Source organism: Clytia hemisphaerica, unplaced genomic scaffold, assembly GCF_902728285.1.
Source record: "Clytia hemisphaerica strain Z4C2 unplaced genomic scaffold, Clytia hemisphaerica genome assembly, whole genome shotgun sequence".
Lineage (NCBI taxonomy): Eukaryota > Metazoa > Cnidaria > Hydrozoa > Leptothecata > Clytiidae > Clytia > Clytia hemisphaerica.
In genome coordinates this window covers 1,540,792-1,559,468 of record NW_027104594.1, presented here as the reverse complement: position 1 = coordinate 1,559,468, position 18,677 = coordinate 1,540,792, and the positions used below count along the sequence as shown (strand labels likewise).

The following is an 18,677-nucleotide window of genomic DNA, read 5'->3' as shown; positions in this document are numbered from 1 at the left end:
TATTGCTCTACTTTTTCAAACTTTTATTGACACTCAATTTTGGAAAAAAATAAACACTGAAAAAAAGAAGAAACAAGTCATACTTGGACCTACCTGATAAAAAATTTAACATTTTTTATTTTAGCTGGACAAATTATAAAATTACCATTCGGAGGCAGTAAACAGTAAATTAAAATGACTTAAAAAACAAATATGAAAAATTAGATTGAAAACGAAACCTTTAAGACATTATTGTGGTTTAAAAAATATGAAAAAATAACCACATCTGAAGGAAAAAAGAAAGCTAATGTCAAATTTATTGTGGTATATGCTTATAAAAAAGATCGAATTTGACCCATTTTCTCATAAAAACAAAGCCAGGAATATTCTTTCAAATTACTATTTCGTGAGCAAAAAATACATATATATCGACTAGAATTTGAGTAATTTGGTTAAGAACATGGACCTGTGCTCATAAGTAGTGATTCTTATAGATAGAGATTTGGCTGAAATTTGCCCAAAATATTCTTCCGAAAATCATGTTCGTCGCATCCGAGAGATTATAGTTACGCATCTTAGTGCAAAAATTCAAAGAAATTGAGCAAGCCAATCTCAGGAAAAGCTAATATCGGTAATGTGCTTGTAACAAAGATTGAATTTGGTCATTTTCTTATAAAAAACACTTTAAGCAGTCGAAATTTCATGCCTAGCCACAAATATTCTTTCATCTTATGACTTCATGAGCAAAGAAAACATCTATCTCGTCAAAAAATAAAAGTATTTTGGTTAAGAACATTAATCTATAATTGTAAATAGTGATTCTTATAGGTAAGGAAGTGTTTTTGAGCCGAAAAATGAACATAATTTACAGGACCTGCTGGTAGGTCCAAAAATGAAGGCTTTACTTTAAGGCAAATTAAAATAATTGGTGCTTTTAGGAGTGAATTACGGCACTACACTAAACTGTTCTAAAATTACTATCAAATTCACTTTATTTAGAGCATTCCGTGTGATTCTGCATTGGCAGGTGACTTTCCTAGCATTGAGGTGAGTAACTATTTTAAAATCTCTAATAGACTTTGTATGTTCAAATGGGACGTACACAGAGGTCGACACAATGTGAAAATCAAATTGAACATACAAAGTCTATCGAGAGTGAAAATTTCAATCAAAAATTCAATTTCATAAACGAAATGGAACTTACTCCTCTCTATTTGGTACTCAGAAATCAAGTGAAGGGTCAATGGTAAGTAAGACGTCAGAACTTTTTTCGTTTACAAATAGCAGTGTAGAGTCTTCTCTAATCCGAGTTTTTATATTGAAGATGAATAAGTCTTTCAGCCGCGGCGTTTAAATTTTAGAAACTTTGATACGATATATTACTGGGCTAGCGTGACATTTTTCCAAAACTCAAATAGTATATAAGATGAGGTTCAAAAAACTGTTTCTTTTTCTAAAATTTGTTCTTAACATGTCAAAGGTGTTTTCTTTAATCTCTTTTTAGGAATCAAGCTGGGCCAACTTCTGGTTAAATTGGCCTATATGGTAAAAGGGGAGGCATTGATGCAGGGAGACAACGAGCAAAAAACCATGGCAGATGATTTTGTCAGCCTTATCGAGATGAAGTGGAACGAAGAAATAAGTCGGGTTTCCAGGACAGAATTACAAGTCAGGAAATAATATAACATGCCCCAGCTGCTACCCTTAACAGAGGATCTCCAGAAGCTCACCATACCTCTTTAATATCTACACCGAGGAACTGTTATTGTCGATCCAGTCACAGAAATTGGGTACCTTTCTCCCGAATGGTCTTCACACCGCAGTGATCGCTTACGCTGATGACATAATCTTGTTGAGTTCCACCCTCGTACACCTTCAGAGAATGCTTAGTACGTGCGAATCGTTTGGCAAGGAGAACGGCATTAACTTTTTCCACGCAATGACAAAAAGTAAAACACAATTCATAATCTCTGGTAAATCGACAATCAAGGATCCTCGTCTTACCCTAAATAACATTCCAGTGCTTCCTCGTAATGATCTTATCCACCTTGGATTCCATTGGACAAAACACCATAACCACATCAGTCTCAAATCTCACAAAGACAATCGTATTTCTGAAATGTGGTCAACTACTACCTCACTCATTTCTGCAGGATTGAGGCATTGTCACCCTAACTCTATTGTTACCATATTTAATCATATCATCTTATCTAAGCTTTTATATGGATTAGAACTCTGTGATCTGACTAAAACCGAAAAAAAACCAATTGAATGTGGCAGCACGGTCCTGTCTCAAGTCCCTATTTGGTGTATCCAGAAACAGTAAAAACCATCTCCACCGTGCCTACCATATTCCGGACGTATCGAAACTTGTTGAAAAGCGGAAACTCTCCCTCCTGAAGCAAGTTATTGCAAATCCATCAACATCTGACTACACGACTCACACCATATTGATGAACAACCATCCTGAATTCTCTGCTATCTACGATGCAGCCGTAACCGCGTTCTGGAACAACGTAAGCCTTGTAGAAATTGTGCTTTGTAGACGTGTGAGTATCGATTTGGAAACTGAAAGTGCTTTTGATGAACATGGTGATGATATAACTAGAATTCGTGAACTGGTTGATAACTGGTCTATTTATGAAAACAGACTAGCTTTGAAAAATATTCTTGAACAAGTTATCCCTAGAGCATAATACATAATCATTTTATTGCAGTTGGAAGGCTCAATAAGTGGACTGACTTCTCCCCTTCACCTTCTTGCCCCTCTCCCCTCATTATACTCCCAGTCCAATCCTTGAGACTTTCAACTTATTTTACAGCATTTTTTAAAAGAAAACTTATTTTAATATTCATCTAGACATTCTTCTGTCGCCCTCCACATTCATTCGCCTTTAGACATTAGACCTTGTCTATTTTTGTTTTGTTTACATTCAGCTCGGTTAGGCTCAGGTTTTGCTCTCGGGATTTTCACGTTTTCACTATGTCAGGTTTTACTCCCAGGCTTTTGATTTTTCTTTCTAGATTTTCTCCTACATTTACTTCTTTCAATTTAGATATCGATTTAGTGCGAGGTTCTGCTCCAGGCTTTTCGTTTCTTGATTTGTGGTAGGGTTATAAGATTAATATTTATTTATTTTTGACAAAATAATAACGATAAGCACTATTTGTTAATAATGTTTCTGAGAAGGACTTGGATCTTCCTAGTATCTATTGGACTCCAAAGAAACACAAGAATCCAACAGGAAAACGATTTATCATTGCTTCTAAACATTGTTCAACCAAAGAAATTTCCAAATCAGTTAGTCTTGTTTTTAAACTGATCTACCGTCAAGTTGAAAATTTTCATACTAAAGCCAAGTTTTTGAGTCATTACAACAAGTTTTGGGTACTTCAAAATTGTGAGCCGGTTTTAGAGTCTCTTAACCGAATCAATAAAAAGAAGAATGCTAAATCAATTTCGACCTTTGATTTTAGTACATTGTACACAAAGATTCCTCATGACAAGCTGATTAAAGAACTTTCAGAAGTCATTGACTTTGTTTTTGATGCTGGCAATTGCAAATACATCGCTATTTCAAAAAATGATAAAGCATACTGGTCAAAAACAAAACCCAAATCTTCTGTGTCCTTTAATCAAAATTCGTTGAAGACAGCTATGAAGCATCTTATTAAAAATTGTTTTTTCAAGGCAGGTGACATTATTATGTGTCAGGTGATAGGAATTCCCATGGGAATTGATCCAGCACCGTTTTGGGCTAATCTCTTCCTCTACCAATACGAACAACGGTACATGAGCAAGCTCATCGAGGAAGATAAGGTTAAAGCTCGCCATTTTCATTCAACAAAGAGATTCATTGACGATTTGTGTGCTATCAATGATGGGAACTTCGGACCGGGTTCTAGTCCGACTTTTTTAAAATTCTCATTCTTTTCCCACTCTTTCCATCTTCTTCTTTGAACTGTAAAATGTGTGTGAGAGCCACAGGGTTGGATAGTGGCGATCCAATCCCAGTTCCTTCCCTGTGTAGGTCGAAAACTGAGGAACAGATAATGTGTTTTCTTGAAAAGAAAAAAAAAATTAAAATTAAAAAAAAAAATCTTTTTGACTCATATTGAGTTACTTCTTTCCATATTGAGTCGCTTTCTTCCTTGTAGTCACTTTAGATCACTAGTTTTGCATTGATGGATGTCTATGTCATCTTTTTTTCTTTTTCAATTCCAACCTGATTGATTTTCTGTGAATGTTCAATCTAGATTTTTGTTGTATTTATATCGTCTTTTTGTTTTGTGAGTTTTGTCTTTATTGTTTCCATTTTAAGTAGTTGAAGGTTTTATACTTCTTGACTATATATATTTTACATATACCAAATCTTTGGTGATGAAAGAGATGTTAAAAAAAAACCATCTTGCAACAACTCGCCAGACCAGCTTTGATAAATTGGCTGCTAATAACTCAAACATTTCAGCTTGGAGGAGCCTCGCCACTTCAACTTTGGCATCAATACTTCTGCTAAACAGACGCAGAAGTGGGGAGGGAGGTTGCCAAGATGAAATCAGAGCAGCTTGGTGACCATTCTACTGGCAACATACATGGAGAAATCAAGAAGTTTCTTTCTCCTTTTGAATTGAAGTTGTGTGAAACTTCGAAAAGAATTGAAATAAGAGGGAAAAGAGGTCGGAAAGTCCCTGTCCTCTTAACAAAGCGCATGACGGAATCAATGAACATCTTGGAAAAAACTACAGAATCTGTCGGAGTCCTTCCAGGCGATCGATATTTTGTTTGCAGTGCCCACAACTCTTAGCTACCTACGTGGACCTGATGCATTTCGAAAACATGCAAACTTATGTGATTTCCAATGCCCTGAGGCCGTAACTTCGACAAAACTAAGGAAACACATTGCAACCTTGTGTCAGCTCCTAAACCTTCAGGTAGGGATTATGCAAGACAAATTTAATTCATTTTGTTCTACAGGAAGACTAAGAAAAATATGAGTTTGTTGGTTAGTATAATAATAATAAAAGTAAATATCAATGATCAATGAGCAACATTTGTGCCGTTTCCATTGCGATACTTTAAATAATTAACTTTAATTAATTCATCTTATTTCAGGAATGATTTGCTTTTTATTAACCCTTCGACCATCTTGGGGGGGGAGCAAAGGGACCGGTATGTAAAATACCAACCGTTCACTTGACTAAATTGAAATTTCGCTCTGTCTTAAATGGTCAATATCTGTCACTGGTGAAAGCCAAAAGCTCCAGTAGTTCCTGAGTTCCCGGCAGGTGGTCAAAGTGTATTTTACAAACCAGTAAGCAAAGTACCAAGTATACTCAATATACAAAAAAATTTTTCTGTTACTAGTCTCTTTTATTTGACCTTATTATTTATTTGAATTTAGCCTTCAGGAACAAATTTCAGTCAAACCAGTCAATCAGTCAATACATGATTTTGGTCAAGTGTACATTCTGGTAAAATACCAACATGACAGGTGGCTGGACGAAAATTTTAAAGTCATAGTACTTGTCAATTTTGAGATTTTAAGGAGGCCCCTCCAAGATGCTCCCCCTAGAAAAAAAATATGAAGATGCTTGAAGGGCTAACTTCAGTTGAAAATATATACAAAAAAAAATTAAAGTTCATCCTCCAGATTTGATTCAATTCAATATTACCTTATTGGAACTAATTTTCGCGGGAACTAATTTTCGCGGTCGAAAAAAAAAATCCGAAAAATTGCATTTCGCGGGTTTTAATTTTCGCGGTTTTTTCTATTCTGGAATTTTCGCGGGTTTTAATTTTCACGGTTTTGCCCTTTTTTGGACAAATTTCTTTCATTTTCTTAGGGATTTTTCAAATTTTTCGATAAAATTGGAAAAAATTGTATTTCGCGGGAATTAATTTTCGCGGTTTTTAACTCTCAAAATTTTTCGCGGGATCAAATTTTCGCGATTTTGACGAAAAACCGCGAAAAACGCTAAAATTAAAACCCGCGAAAATTAGTTCCAATAAGGTATTATTTCTTCAATTCTGGAAAAAAACAGGTCTGGTCGGGCCCGCAAAACAATTAATTGGTCATGCCTAAATAAAAATAATAAATAAGTAAATAAACCAGAATAAAACATACAGTTGATTTAATAATGTTAATTACATTTACAAATGGAGGACAGGAAGCTGTTTCTACAGTCTCCCTCCAAAGAAAAGCTTCATGTTTTGAATATTTATATGTTGGAAATAAGTTTAAGCTTATATTCGTCTCTTTAAAAGAATTAGCATTTATCAATTTTCTCCAATTCATTTATCAAAACATCTAACAAGAATTTTTTTTCCTACAGGAGAGAGAGTGGCAGGCTTCTCAGGACATGATGTGAAAATCCATCTAGAGTATTACAGGCTTCCTGAATCGACAACACAGGTGGCAAAAGTAGGGAAGTTGCTCATGCTCATGGAAAAAGGAGAGGTAGCAGATTTTGCTGGAAAGACATTAGACAACATTGAAATGGATTTAAATCAAGGGCCGGCGATTTACACAAAAACTTCGGCGCTGCGCGTAGGCTTCGCAAGGCAACATTTAAATCTTATTTAAGTTCTTACTTTCGCAGCTTCGGCGCGGTGGCGAAAATCGTCGCGCAGCGCATCTTTCGCAAGAAAATATTTAATCTTATTTAAGTTTTTACCTTTGCGGCTTCGGCGCAGCGGCGAAAATCGTCGCGCAGCGCAACCTTTCGCAAGAAAATATTTAATCTTATTTGAGTTTTTACCTTCGCGGCTTCGGCGCAGCGGCGAAAAACTTCGCGTAGCGCAACCTTTCGCAAGAAAATATTTAATCTTATTTAAGTTTTTACCTTCGCGGCTTAGGCGCAGCGGCGAAAATCGTCGCGCAGCGCACACCTTTTCGCAAGAAGCATTTAATCTTATTTACTTTTTTACCTACGCGGGTTTAGTGCAGCAGCGAAAATCGTCGCGCAGCGCAACCTTTTGTGAAAAATTGACATATTTAATTTTTTATTCACAGATTAGAAACAATGTTTTCAAATTTATTGAGATCTTTAATATTTACCACGATTAATGAGTAAAAACATTTATCTTAAATTTTTATATACATCCCTATTCATAAATTTAAAAATATAATTATAAATATCCAAATATTGTAATTTTTAACTCTTACAACATCTTCATTAATTCTTTATAACAAAAAAATTAAACAATTTAGAATTCAAACACACCTGCAACTTAAAGTGAACGAAACACTCTTGAACATTTTGAATTATATAGCTACCTGTATTGTTTGCATTTCATCTTTTTTAACCACCTCAATAAATTAACTCTTTAGAAAGCCTGGTGTTATAATTGTCATCCAGTAATTTCAATAAATCATTAACCTCTTTGCATATGTCATATTCCTTGTGATGTTTTTGTAACAATTCAGTACATGAAATGTTTGCTCACAGACTTCCGTATTCATCTTAAGTACATCCTTAAATTTAGGAAGATCGGGATGGTATTTACAGTCGTTACTACTGAGCACACATTTCGACTGCGCGTGTTTTTCAGCATGAAAAACGTCCACAATAAACATTAATTCTTCAATTTCCTTGGCAAAAATATTCCCTTCCTTTGCTAATCTACAGACGTACAGCTGTAGATCACAGGATCTATCATAAACAAAATGGGACAATCGAATGCCGCAGGATCTAAAAATATGCAACATACCAGCAGTCCATGTCTCGTACTTGTTGCAGTCTCTTCTTTCTTGCAACCTTCTCCACTTGTAATAACATTCTCCAATAGCTTGCAGGCGCCGCGGCTCGACGTTTTAAGTGGTCGGGCCACATAATATAGTGTCTAAGGAGGCGCCACCATGGTTGGCGCCGACGGGCTAGAAAATTTTGCGAATTTCACTCCTCTAGATTGGCTAAAACAGCCCCTTTTCTTGAAGAAGATATCTTCACAAATCCATAAAATTTGTTCCAAAAGAGAAATTTAGTCAGCAAATTTATTAATGTTAGACTGTGTTTTGTAGAGCCTTATATGATAATGTATATAAAATATTTTCATACAATGATTAGTCAAGATGGATGAAATATCTGAAATAAAAAGAAGTTTACAAATCGTTTTCTGTAAATTTGCCGAAAATATTTAGTCGCTCAGGTTGAACTCTAACAAACTCATTGGCAATATCAATCAGTGATAGTGAGTCTAATGTTTCTTTGTGTTCGCTCATTATAGCCAAGGAATTGAATCTCTTCTGCTTCATGGTTGATCGAAGCCATGTCTTCAGTCGGCGCATCGAGGAAAACGATCTTTCCGGGGTAGCTGAGGTTGCTCCCATTGTCAATACCAATCGGATAACGATGACAACATTTTCGATCATCCTGCGTCTACCCAATGACAATGATTTGACAACACGAACAATATCGTTAAAATTGATGGTATCCTCTCCTTTGAAAAGGACGGGCAACATTTCCAATTCGGAGGAAAGAGAATCCTTGTTGAAGTCGCCGGCAAATTTTTCATTTACTAATTTGATCTCCTCATCTACTGGTTGTTTTTTGATGGATTTCAAAATGAGCTGCTCAACATCTGATAAAATTTTGAAAGCTGGCTGGGCAAACCTTTCTTTGATAGAACTGGCGAGAACATCGAGGGCCTCGAAGAATATCTGCTTGTAATAAGCTTGCGGTGTTTCTGGATAATATGGCTCCGATTTTTTCGACTCTCTTTCGTAGCCTTCCAAATACTGGAGTATATCATACTTTGGCCGTTTGCGTTTCCTTGGTGCTGTTGGAGCCGATATGAATTTGATAGTATTGGCTGATTTGGTGACTAACTCGAAGAAAAGATCAAAATCGCGGTCGTTTCTCATTTCCATCAACGTTTTGACGGTATCTTCGGCGATTTCCTTCCAATCAATGGCAGACAGTTTCTCCTTCTGCAAGGTTTGCGATAGCTTGTCTGTGTGATTGTAAAGCTTATGACCTAAATTCAGACCAAAGAAGAAATTGAAAGATTCCATCTGCTTTTTACAACCAATTATCCTAGCCTTGGTTTCAGCATCTGGCTTGTCTTTTAAGCTTTGCTTCCACAAATCCATTAGTGGGTCGTAATTCTCAATGATCTTTTTAAAACAATTGGCTCTGACTGTCCATCTTGTGGCACTCAGTTTATCGAGTTTATTTGCCTGCTGTTTGTTTAAATCATCGGAATCTCCCTCGATGTTTTCATTAATTTTACCAAGTAATTTTTCCCGCTTTGGGGAATATTTGACCAGTACGCAAATTTCTCCAGCTGTTCCCATGGTATCTCTAAGAATGGAGCATTCAGCTGTCAATGACTTGACGGAAAGGCTTAGGGAATGGCCTAAACAGTGGATTTGTAGGGCCTTCGACTGTTCTTTCACAAAAACTGTGGCAACTCCTGAACGTTTTCCCATCATATTACTTGCTCCATCATATGTCTGCCCTCTACAATCTGAGAGTGTTAGGGAGAACCTTATCAAAATGTCTCTTATAGCGTTCACAATAGTTTCACTCTTAATGTTATCAATCTCATAAAAGCCTAAGAAATCCTCATTGACATTTAACGCCTCATCTACCGATCTCACACAAAACGAAAGTTGCTCCGAATTACTTACATCGGTGCCCTCATCTGCAATCATGGAAAAGAATCGACGGTCTCGAACGACATCTAACCTTTTTCTTAAAACTTCAGAACCCATCAAATTCAAGAGTTCGTTTTGAACATCGTGATGATTGTATTTGTGACCAATTTTCCCGTTGATATGATCAGTTATGTTGTTATCTTTACTTCCGAAAAGAAGGAGAAGCTGTGTAAAGTTATCATTACCGTTATGTCCTTGTAAAGCAATACCTTGTCTCCCGAGGTAACGAAGGCATCTGATAACATCCAAGAGATATTTCCGTTCGATTTTCCTTTTGTCATTCAATTGGTTGTCGAGTAGTTCACCAACATCAGCACACTTTGGTGTAACAACGTGGTAAGCGGAAGCAGCAATGTGACAAGCAGATTTCTGATGTGCTCGAAAAGATTCGGTTGCATTTTTCCAGTACGAAAAACCTTTTGATATATATGCTTTCTCTTTATTTCCCTGGTCATCTATGTTACCAAGTTTTTCTTGTGTATGGCAATAGAAACAAAGCACGACATCGGCCCTAAAAAAGAAAGAAAGTGCTTATAAGCCACAACCTGAGTGTGAGCCTAAAAATTTAGAAGAAGAAATCCAAAAAGGTCACAGAAAAAACTGTTCGTTGGTTAGCATTTCATTATCGTGGATTCGATACAGAGGAGTGAAATTTCATGTTTTGATTATGCTGTTTGTATGGGGTTTAAATGACCTCTAAAACAATTTGTATATACTATACATAAATTACTTACTTTTGATCATAATGTATCCATTTATATTCGTTAGTCCAATGGGTTTGGAAGTTTCGACTTCGCGATCCAAATGTCCTCTTTGGAAAAGGAAACGTTTCAGGTGGATGAAATGGTTTGTCTCCCTCAATCACAGGACAATATTGTGCATCTTGCACACTTTCGACGTTACTTGTGCTGGAAGTTGGTTTTGTTTGTTGCTCTAAACGAGGCTCTGAATCACCTTTTGAGGTTTTTGAACTTACAAAAAAATCTGTCAGCTTTCTCTTTTTACTCATTTTATTCGACCAACTTTACTTTCTTCTTCTCTTATCTATCTTATCTCTCATCTTTCTCGTTATATCACTTTTGCTTTTTCAAACTCAAAAGCTCATAAAGCGCTTGAATATCATGCGCAAGGTAATGTTTTTATATTGCAAGAAAGCAAAAAAATGGAAAAAAAGAAAAGAGAAATACAAACAAAAAGAGAAATATAAACAATTAGATTAGATTTAGGCATGAACGTCATAGTTCAATTTATTTTTCTAACTGACTTTTCAAAACATTTGAAAAATTAATTTTTTACTTCAAAAAAATTCTTTACTCTGAAAAAAAGTGGTCGGGCCATGGCCCGACCGGCCCTACCGCTGCCGCGGCGCCTGGCTTGTAATAGTTCTAGTTCTATTAAGTGATCACATAATACGCTAACGTACATTATCATGATATTGAAAATAAAAAGTTATTAAAAATACCTAATAAAATGAAAACAACTAAAGCTAAAAGTGGCTGCAAGAAGAAGTAGTGAGATAGCGAAGTAGCGAGATATGACTGAAGCTGAAAGACACCACCGCAAGGGTTTAGAATAGTATGTAGTAAGCGAGAGGCTAATATGTGATAATGTAGACCTGAAAGACTTGTGATTTGATGAAGTTAATAAGATATAAAACATACATTTAAATTTTTATATAATATATAAATATGATTACTTAAAATTAAATATTATGATTAGTATTATGTTTAATATAAGCTAAAAAGAATGGAGAAACATTAATAGTGAATGAATAACTTTTGCCTTGAATGCACGAACTAGCTGCTGAGCTGAATAGAAAAAGAATAGAATTAGTGAGAGTTTGAGATTAGAGGATGATGACTAGATTGAGACTAGATACTAAGGCACAGCAGGAATCGAGCTAAAATAAAAAGCTTGAAATCAGGAGGAGTTATGAGCAAGTGAAGGCAAAATGTAAACAATTAAAATGATACATACAAGTTAAGTGTAGTGCTCATTGACACCTTTACAAAAAGAATCATAATGTAACTCAGATATGAGATTCACGGGTAATTCATTCCACAGGCGGATGGTTGACGGGAAGTAACTGAATTCATATGTTTGAATCCTTGCATTGATTGGAATAAGTTTAAGATGAGTGTTACGTGCACGAGGTGCAAGAGCGGATAAAGATTCAACTTTGCCATGAAGAATTTTATGCATGAATTTAACTTTATTTGCTGTTCTCCTGGTTTGAAGGGTTTTAAGTTCAAGATTACGAAGCATCAATGAGGGACTACTCATTTGCCGCCAGTCATCAATGAGGGACTACTCATTTGCCGCCAGTCATTCGAGATGAAGCGTGCAGCTTTCCTCTGAACCATTTCCAGCTTATAGATGTTGGAGGCTGAGTGAGGGTCCCATACGACTGATCCATATTCCAGGATGGGTCGGACATAGGTTTTGTAGCATTGAAGCTTTGTATTTGGGTGACATGATCTGAGATTCCTTTGTATGAAACATCGAGTTTGGTTGGCTTTCTTAACAGTATAGTCGTTATGGACATTCCAGGAGAGTTTTTTATGGATATACACACCTAGATATTTCGCTGAGTCAACAACTTCAAGTACTTGGTTGTGCATTGAATATGGTTGAATGATAGTATTACGCTTGTTGGTGATTCGTAAAACCTAACATTTGTCTGGGTTGAACTCCATTGACCAATCATGCATTTAGTCGAAAACCTCGCAAAAAATAACTTCGAAGAAGCTGTTGTATTATTCTTTTTTAAAGGTAAACAGACAAGAAGCTCACAAAGAAAATTGCGCTAAATTATCTAATTATTACTAGTCGGCTATATCAATCCTCGTCTTATTGACGACCTCCGTTCTAGGGGTCAGGCACTGTATATCTTTTGGCATTTTTGGAAAAATGCGATACCTCGATTTGGCGCAGATGTAGAGTTTTGTGACCCCTATAGGGGTCATCATATCATATTATATCATCACATTTACCGCATCCCTTTAGGGATCCTGTTTAATTTTCATGTAGAATAGGTTAGACGGGGTTATGCAGGTACTTCTCTCTAAAGGGATGCGGTAAATGCGATGATATGACAACATTGTTCAACCGATTCTTTTAACAACGCGTTCTACTTTTCCTGAAAACAAAAACAGAAAAAATCCTCATGTTTAAGCTCGATATGACATGCTTTGGCGCAAATTCTTTACATCGGCCAATCTAACCGCTCAGAAACTTATTTCATATAATATTCATCACAAATCTTTATGAAAAACTTGAATCCAGTACCGCAACCCTTGGTAATCCTCTTGCGTAGTAATCAGAATCCTTTTCAAGTTTTGATCATGTTGATGAGTTAATCTTTTCGCCCTTTTGGGATTAATTCAAGTCCTATTACCCTTTTTACTATACAGAAGGCTTTGCCATGGGTATAAATTAATAAGGGTGAGAAAATCGCGTTCACCTACAATTGTTTTATTAACTTTTATTAATTGTTTTCAGGTCAAAAACTTAAATGGTCAAAAGAGGAAATAAAAATCGTGACAGAAGGTTTCCACGACTTCATCACAAGCCCTGAAGATGATTTGCCCGGCAAACACCTGTGTAATCTATTAATCCAGGACTAACCCGATATTACAACGAAGAACATGGTCTTAAGTTAAAGATTTTGTTCGTAATTACAAAAAGAATTTAAAGAAACTTAAATAGACGAAGGAGAAAAGACCAAGAACAAGAAGAAGAAAAGTTAATGTCATTTTTTTTTAATATAGTGCTTTAAAAACGGTACTATGATGGGATAACCTTTGGCGGGTATTAAATTTCACGGTTGTTTTTAAGATATTTTAAGATTTCACGATTTTGTGCTTTTTACTGCCACGACTTATTTGTTACGCATTATTATAGGATGGGGACATAATCGACCTTTTTTCGATTTTCTACCTGGACAAGTTGTTTTTGGACATTTTTTGGGTGCTGATTCCGAAAATCATACTCATTTTGGCTGAAATTCAATATTCAGCTTGCTAACGCTATGCAACAAGTTGGCCAGAATGCCGCAAAATAGGCATTTCTGTGTTTCCAAGTTGGCCAAAGTACTAAAATGGCAGAAATAGTCAAATATTTTTTAAATTTGGCTTTGTATTGGATATTGTCATTGCGCCTTCAAAGATCAAACCATTCTGAATTATATAGTTTACACTGTGGGATCTTAGGAAAAACTTGGTTTTTATTTACACAGTTGAGCATCAAACTATAACGAATGTTAGCAAGGAAAGCTAAATCATAAAATAAATCTGAATATTGATTTTCATCCAAAAATGAGTATGATTTCCGGAATCAGCACCCTAAAAATGTCCTAAAACAACTTGTCCTGGCCAAAGTGTGGATTATGCCCCCCTTAATTATTAGCGCCTTTTTGATATTATTAAACATTTTGAAGGTAGTTATTTTACATTTTTTTAGTTCAAAAATATTTTTGGGGAAAGATCTTTCCAAATTTCCATTGACACTTAATTTTGAGGATGACACCCAAATGAGTATACCACAGATTTTCGCTTATTCCCCGCTGTTTCCTGCGGGTTCCCTGGTTTCCCTTCGGATTTAAGTTTCTCTTGTCAGAGATCTCCCGCCGCCTGCGGGTTTATTAGGTTTTCCTGCGGGTTCCCTCAATTCCCCTCGGATTTATGTTTCTCTTGTCAGAGATCTCCCGTCGCCGCGAATTTTTTTTCCGTAGACGGGCGGAAATATCTTTAATGGTCGGAAATATCATAGCGTAATGGTCGGAAATATCATTTGATGGTCGGAAATATCTTTTGATGGTCGGAAATATCTTTTGATGGTCGGAAATATCTTTTGATGGTCGGAAATATCTAAAACTCTGAAAATTAGAAAATTTAATGGTCGGAAATATCCAGCGCTTTTAAAAATGCTTCATCTGCAAAAAAATGTAAACAAAGATGGTAGCAAAGGTGGTGTAGTGTGGACACTATCTGAGAACTGTTCTGTTTCTTGGGGGGGGGCACTTAAGGTAAATGACCTGAGGCGCGGCACGTACGTAAGGGTCGTTTTTTCGAGGTTATGGCGGAACTACACTGTAGGGACGACAGGAGAAAAAAATGAGAAAAATACACTGTAAGCGTGTAAAAATTGAGGATTTGGGCCAAATTGAAGATTTTTTTCCCTATAAAGGATAGAAAATTTTGCCAAAAATGTTCTGTAAGGGTCATTATTTTGCCAAATTTTCTCTGCATGCACTGCATGCCAGCTGGATGCACTGTAAGAGTTCGATTTTGGAAGCCAAATTTTCCGCCTAACGTATGATCGTTTTCAGATCGAGTGCCCCCCCCCCTCCCGGGTAAGGTCTAGAATGGGAGGGTGTCCAGGTAGGGTTGGGACTAGCTTTTTAGCGGTGATTTGGGAGCAGTGGGGGCTAGAGGAGGAAAGGATAAAAAAGACAAGAAAGAAAGAAGAGTCGTGTTTGAATAAAAAGGTCAATACCACTTTCTCTCCCTAAAAAGCTGTCTACGCCTTATGTAAAATACTGTATAAAGAACTACGAAACAGAACAGTTCTCAGATAGTGTCCCAAAAACTTAAAATAAAAAAAACTACTCTATCTGGCACGCACAATAAGGTGGCCACACTACACCACCTTTGCTACCATCTTTGTTTACATTTTTTTGCTGATGAAGCATTTTTAAAAGCGCGGGATATTTCCGACTATCAATTCAAATGATAATGCCGACCATTGAATTTTCAAATTTTCAGAGTTTTAGATACTTCCGACCATCAAAAGATATTTCCGACCATCAAATGATATTTCCGACCATTACGCTATGATATTTCCGACCATTAAAGATATTTCCGCCCGTCTACGGACAATAAATTTGCCCCGCCGCCGCCTGCGGGTTTATTAGGTTTTCCTGCGGGTTCCCTCGTTTCCCCTCGGATTTAAGTTTCTCTTGTCAGAGATCTCCCGCCGCCGCCTGCGGGTTTATTAGGTTTTCCTGCGGGTTCCCTCGATTCCCCTCGGATTTATGTTTCTCTTGTCAGAGATCTCCCGCCGCCGCCTGCGGGTTTATTAGGTTTTCCTGGGGGTTCCCTCGTTTCCCCTCGGATTTAAGTTTCTCTTGTCAGAGATCTCCCGCTGCCGCTTGCGGGTTTATCATCACCTATACAGGCGAAAGAGAAATTAAAAATCTTTGAGTTATGGAGACATTAAAGTTATAAAGACCGACTGAAAATACCACCGTGTCGTTCTGAAGGTACCAAAAGGATTGTTATAGTTGACGAGGTATTTGATTTAAGGAGTTCGAGTTATGTAATTATAATGTACTGTATTAATGCTATTGCCGAAATTTTTAAGTGTATTCTTAGGTTTTAATCAATGATATATTTAAAAATATATTCAAAGTATACTAAAGTTTATCCCTTATAGAATATTCATCATTCTAAGAAGCATAACTTTGTTATGATATACTATAAAGGCCGAAATTTCTAAACCTTGTGCATTGCATCAAAAATAAAAGATAAAATAGATATCAATATTTTATTAAAATTATTAGGGATTGGGATATTTTTTGATTTTGAAACAGGTCTGTATTAAATTAATAAATTAATATTCAACTAAACCCTTTCAGTCCCAGAGTTTTCACAGCTACTTTCCCAGAGCCGTAAAACAAGTTTTTGAATGCATTTACTCATGCTTCAATATCTCTGGAATCACTAAACCTAGTCCTCTCAAGTTTTCACCCTTTTTCACTTTTAGTATGAGGATCATTTTGATAGAAAAAAATTTGCATAATGACGTCATCAGCGTGTCACGTGACCAGAGAAAGGCAAAAAGAAATTTTAAAACAGCATTTTTTTTGCCATTCAATGGTATTTTTTTTATGAAAAAATGATTTAAACCCATTCATTCTTCTGATAAATGTTTAGCACAACAGTATCTACTAACTGAAAAAAGAATTGTTTGATTAGCCCTAATAGAAAAATCATAATGATTGATAGAAGTTGTAAAAAATCCCATTTTCGGCCTTACAGATTTTTGTAAATACTTTTGTAAACAAAACTTTTTACTCGAGCAAGTTTTTTTTACGCGGTCTTTTCCACACGACGCGCTATCTTATCTTCTTTGAAAGCTGTTTAAAGAGATCTCTTTATTTCCCGCTAAAACATCACAATTTAAAAAATAAACCAGGGACCGCTATGCAGTCCTCTGGGAAAAAACAACGGGTCCAAAGGGACTGCAGTGCGGTCGCGTGGGACTGAAAGGGTTAACATATATATAACTTAACATAACTTAACATAAATTATATATATAACTATAATTACAACGTAAATTTATATCAAGACAAATGAGTCATGAACGATTTAAAACTTGAAATGAAAGTTCTAAAGATAGCGATTATTAATCGTTGACCCTAACTTAAACCCAAGTAGTTATACTATCAATTTCAAGTCCGACATGTTTTTAGATTTACCATCACTTAATCAGAGTCAAATTTGGGAATAAAAGATCTTCTCTATTTGAAGAAACACGGCCGAAAAGTAGAAACTTCTATTAACTACACCAATAAAATATAAAGTTTATCATAGTAAATTCAGCATTTTATACCTCTTTCGTAGCTCCTCTTTATTTGGACACGAATTATCATCTGGATTGTGACGTTTAAAACTTTTTGATGCTGGCGAGACGTGCCCAAAGCCAAGTTTCTCCATGCCACCGATAAATTTGTTAGCAATTTGCGAGCCAGAGATATTATTAACCATAGGATAAATTTTATCTCTCGATACCACAGAGAGTGGAATGGATTCATTGGATAAAAGTCTTTTGGCACACTTTTGATAAGTGACTAAATAATCCATGGTCAAATTTTCAGGCTCCGGTAAAGGAGGCTTAAATTTAATGACGCTATTGTTCTTTTTGGGTTTTTCAACAGCAGGACCCTTTAGAAGAGAAAAAGCCATTCCAACAGAAGAAGAAACAATTTTGTTAGCCATGTTGATGACAGCCTCTGTCACAAAGTCGGAATTACTGTGATCGTTTTGCAATGCAGTGCGAAGTAACGGAATGACCCCAGAAACGCGTAGTAATAAGCCAAGGGACTTACTTTTGATGGACAACTTCGCTTCCTCGAATTTCTCCTCCATACGGTAGTCGACAATAGCATCGTGACATGCATCATAAATCAATTCGGCCTCTTCAGTCAATGCTAATTTGATGTTATTGTCCACACATCTGTTGTATATTTTGCTCAAAACGCCCTTCATGTTCACCAAATCTTTGCTTTCTTCGAGCTTTTTCTTTTTTTCGGCACGTTTGATATATACTTCTTCAGGCACACTTATCAAGAACCGCTGATAAAAACCATCAGAGAGATTGTTTCTGGCAAATTGGACGGCATAATAAGGCTGCGTGAAGGACATAATCGATAGACGAGGGTCGAAAAGCTCTAAATTACCACTCGTTTTCGTCTTTTTCGACCAACTGGTTCCAGAGTATAAAGATAGGTACCTTGAACGCTCGCTGCTGCCTGACGTTCCTTTGTCCAATCCATCGAAAATGTAGCAAATTCGTCGTGACATGCAAGGGTACTGCCATTATTAATTCGCATAGATTGCATTAAACCTTCCAATGTCCCGCTGTCAAAGGTATGAGATTCTCCGGTTTTATTCTCCACATCTTCCATCAGATCTTTGATGATTTTCATTCCCGACGATTTATTGGTGCCCGATCTTCCGCACACTAACGCGTATAGTATCGTGGGTTCAGTATGTAAGTCTCCCGCATTTACAGTAGCATGTTGTGAGCAATAAGCAGCGGACACCAAAAGTGGCACAGATAGATACGTTTCAGGGACGCCCAATATCGTAGAATGATGATTTATCCATTCAGCAACTTGATTGGGAAACCAAGTTTTCGTGTCGTATTTGACTTTCCATGCATTAGTTATAACTTTTTTAAAGTCAGCATCATCGATGGGTGGATATTTCGACATTCTGAAAAAAAAGAGAAATTTTAGGTAGACAGCTTTACAAG

The 18,677-nt window shown here is 36.4% G+C and overlaps 1 protein-coding gene and 1 pseudogene across 1 annotated transcript; both read right to left on the bottom strand.

The window, feature by feature from the left end:
* Positions 1-18,677, bottom strand: part of LOC136823935 (uncharacterized) — a 400,726-nt pseudogene that overhangs the window by 141,935 nt on the left and 240,114 nt on the right.
* On the bottom strand, positions 8,082-10,848 carry LOC136823917 (zinc finger MYM-type protein 1-like). Its single transcript, XM_067080073.1, has 2 exons — positions 10,373-10,848; positions 8,082-10,149 (listed from the first exon to the last, which is right to left on the bottom strand). Exons 1-2 carry the CDS (start codon positions 10,645-10,647, stop codon positions 8,082-8,084), a joined length of 2,343 nt encoding a protein of 780 aa, XP_066936174.1. The 5' UTR covers positions 10,648-10,848.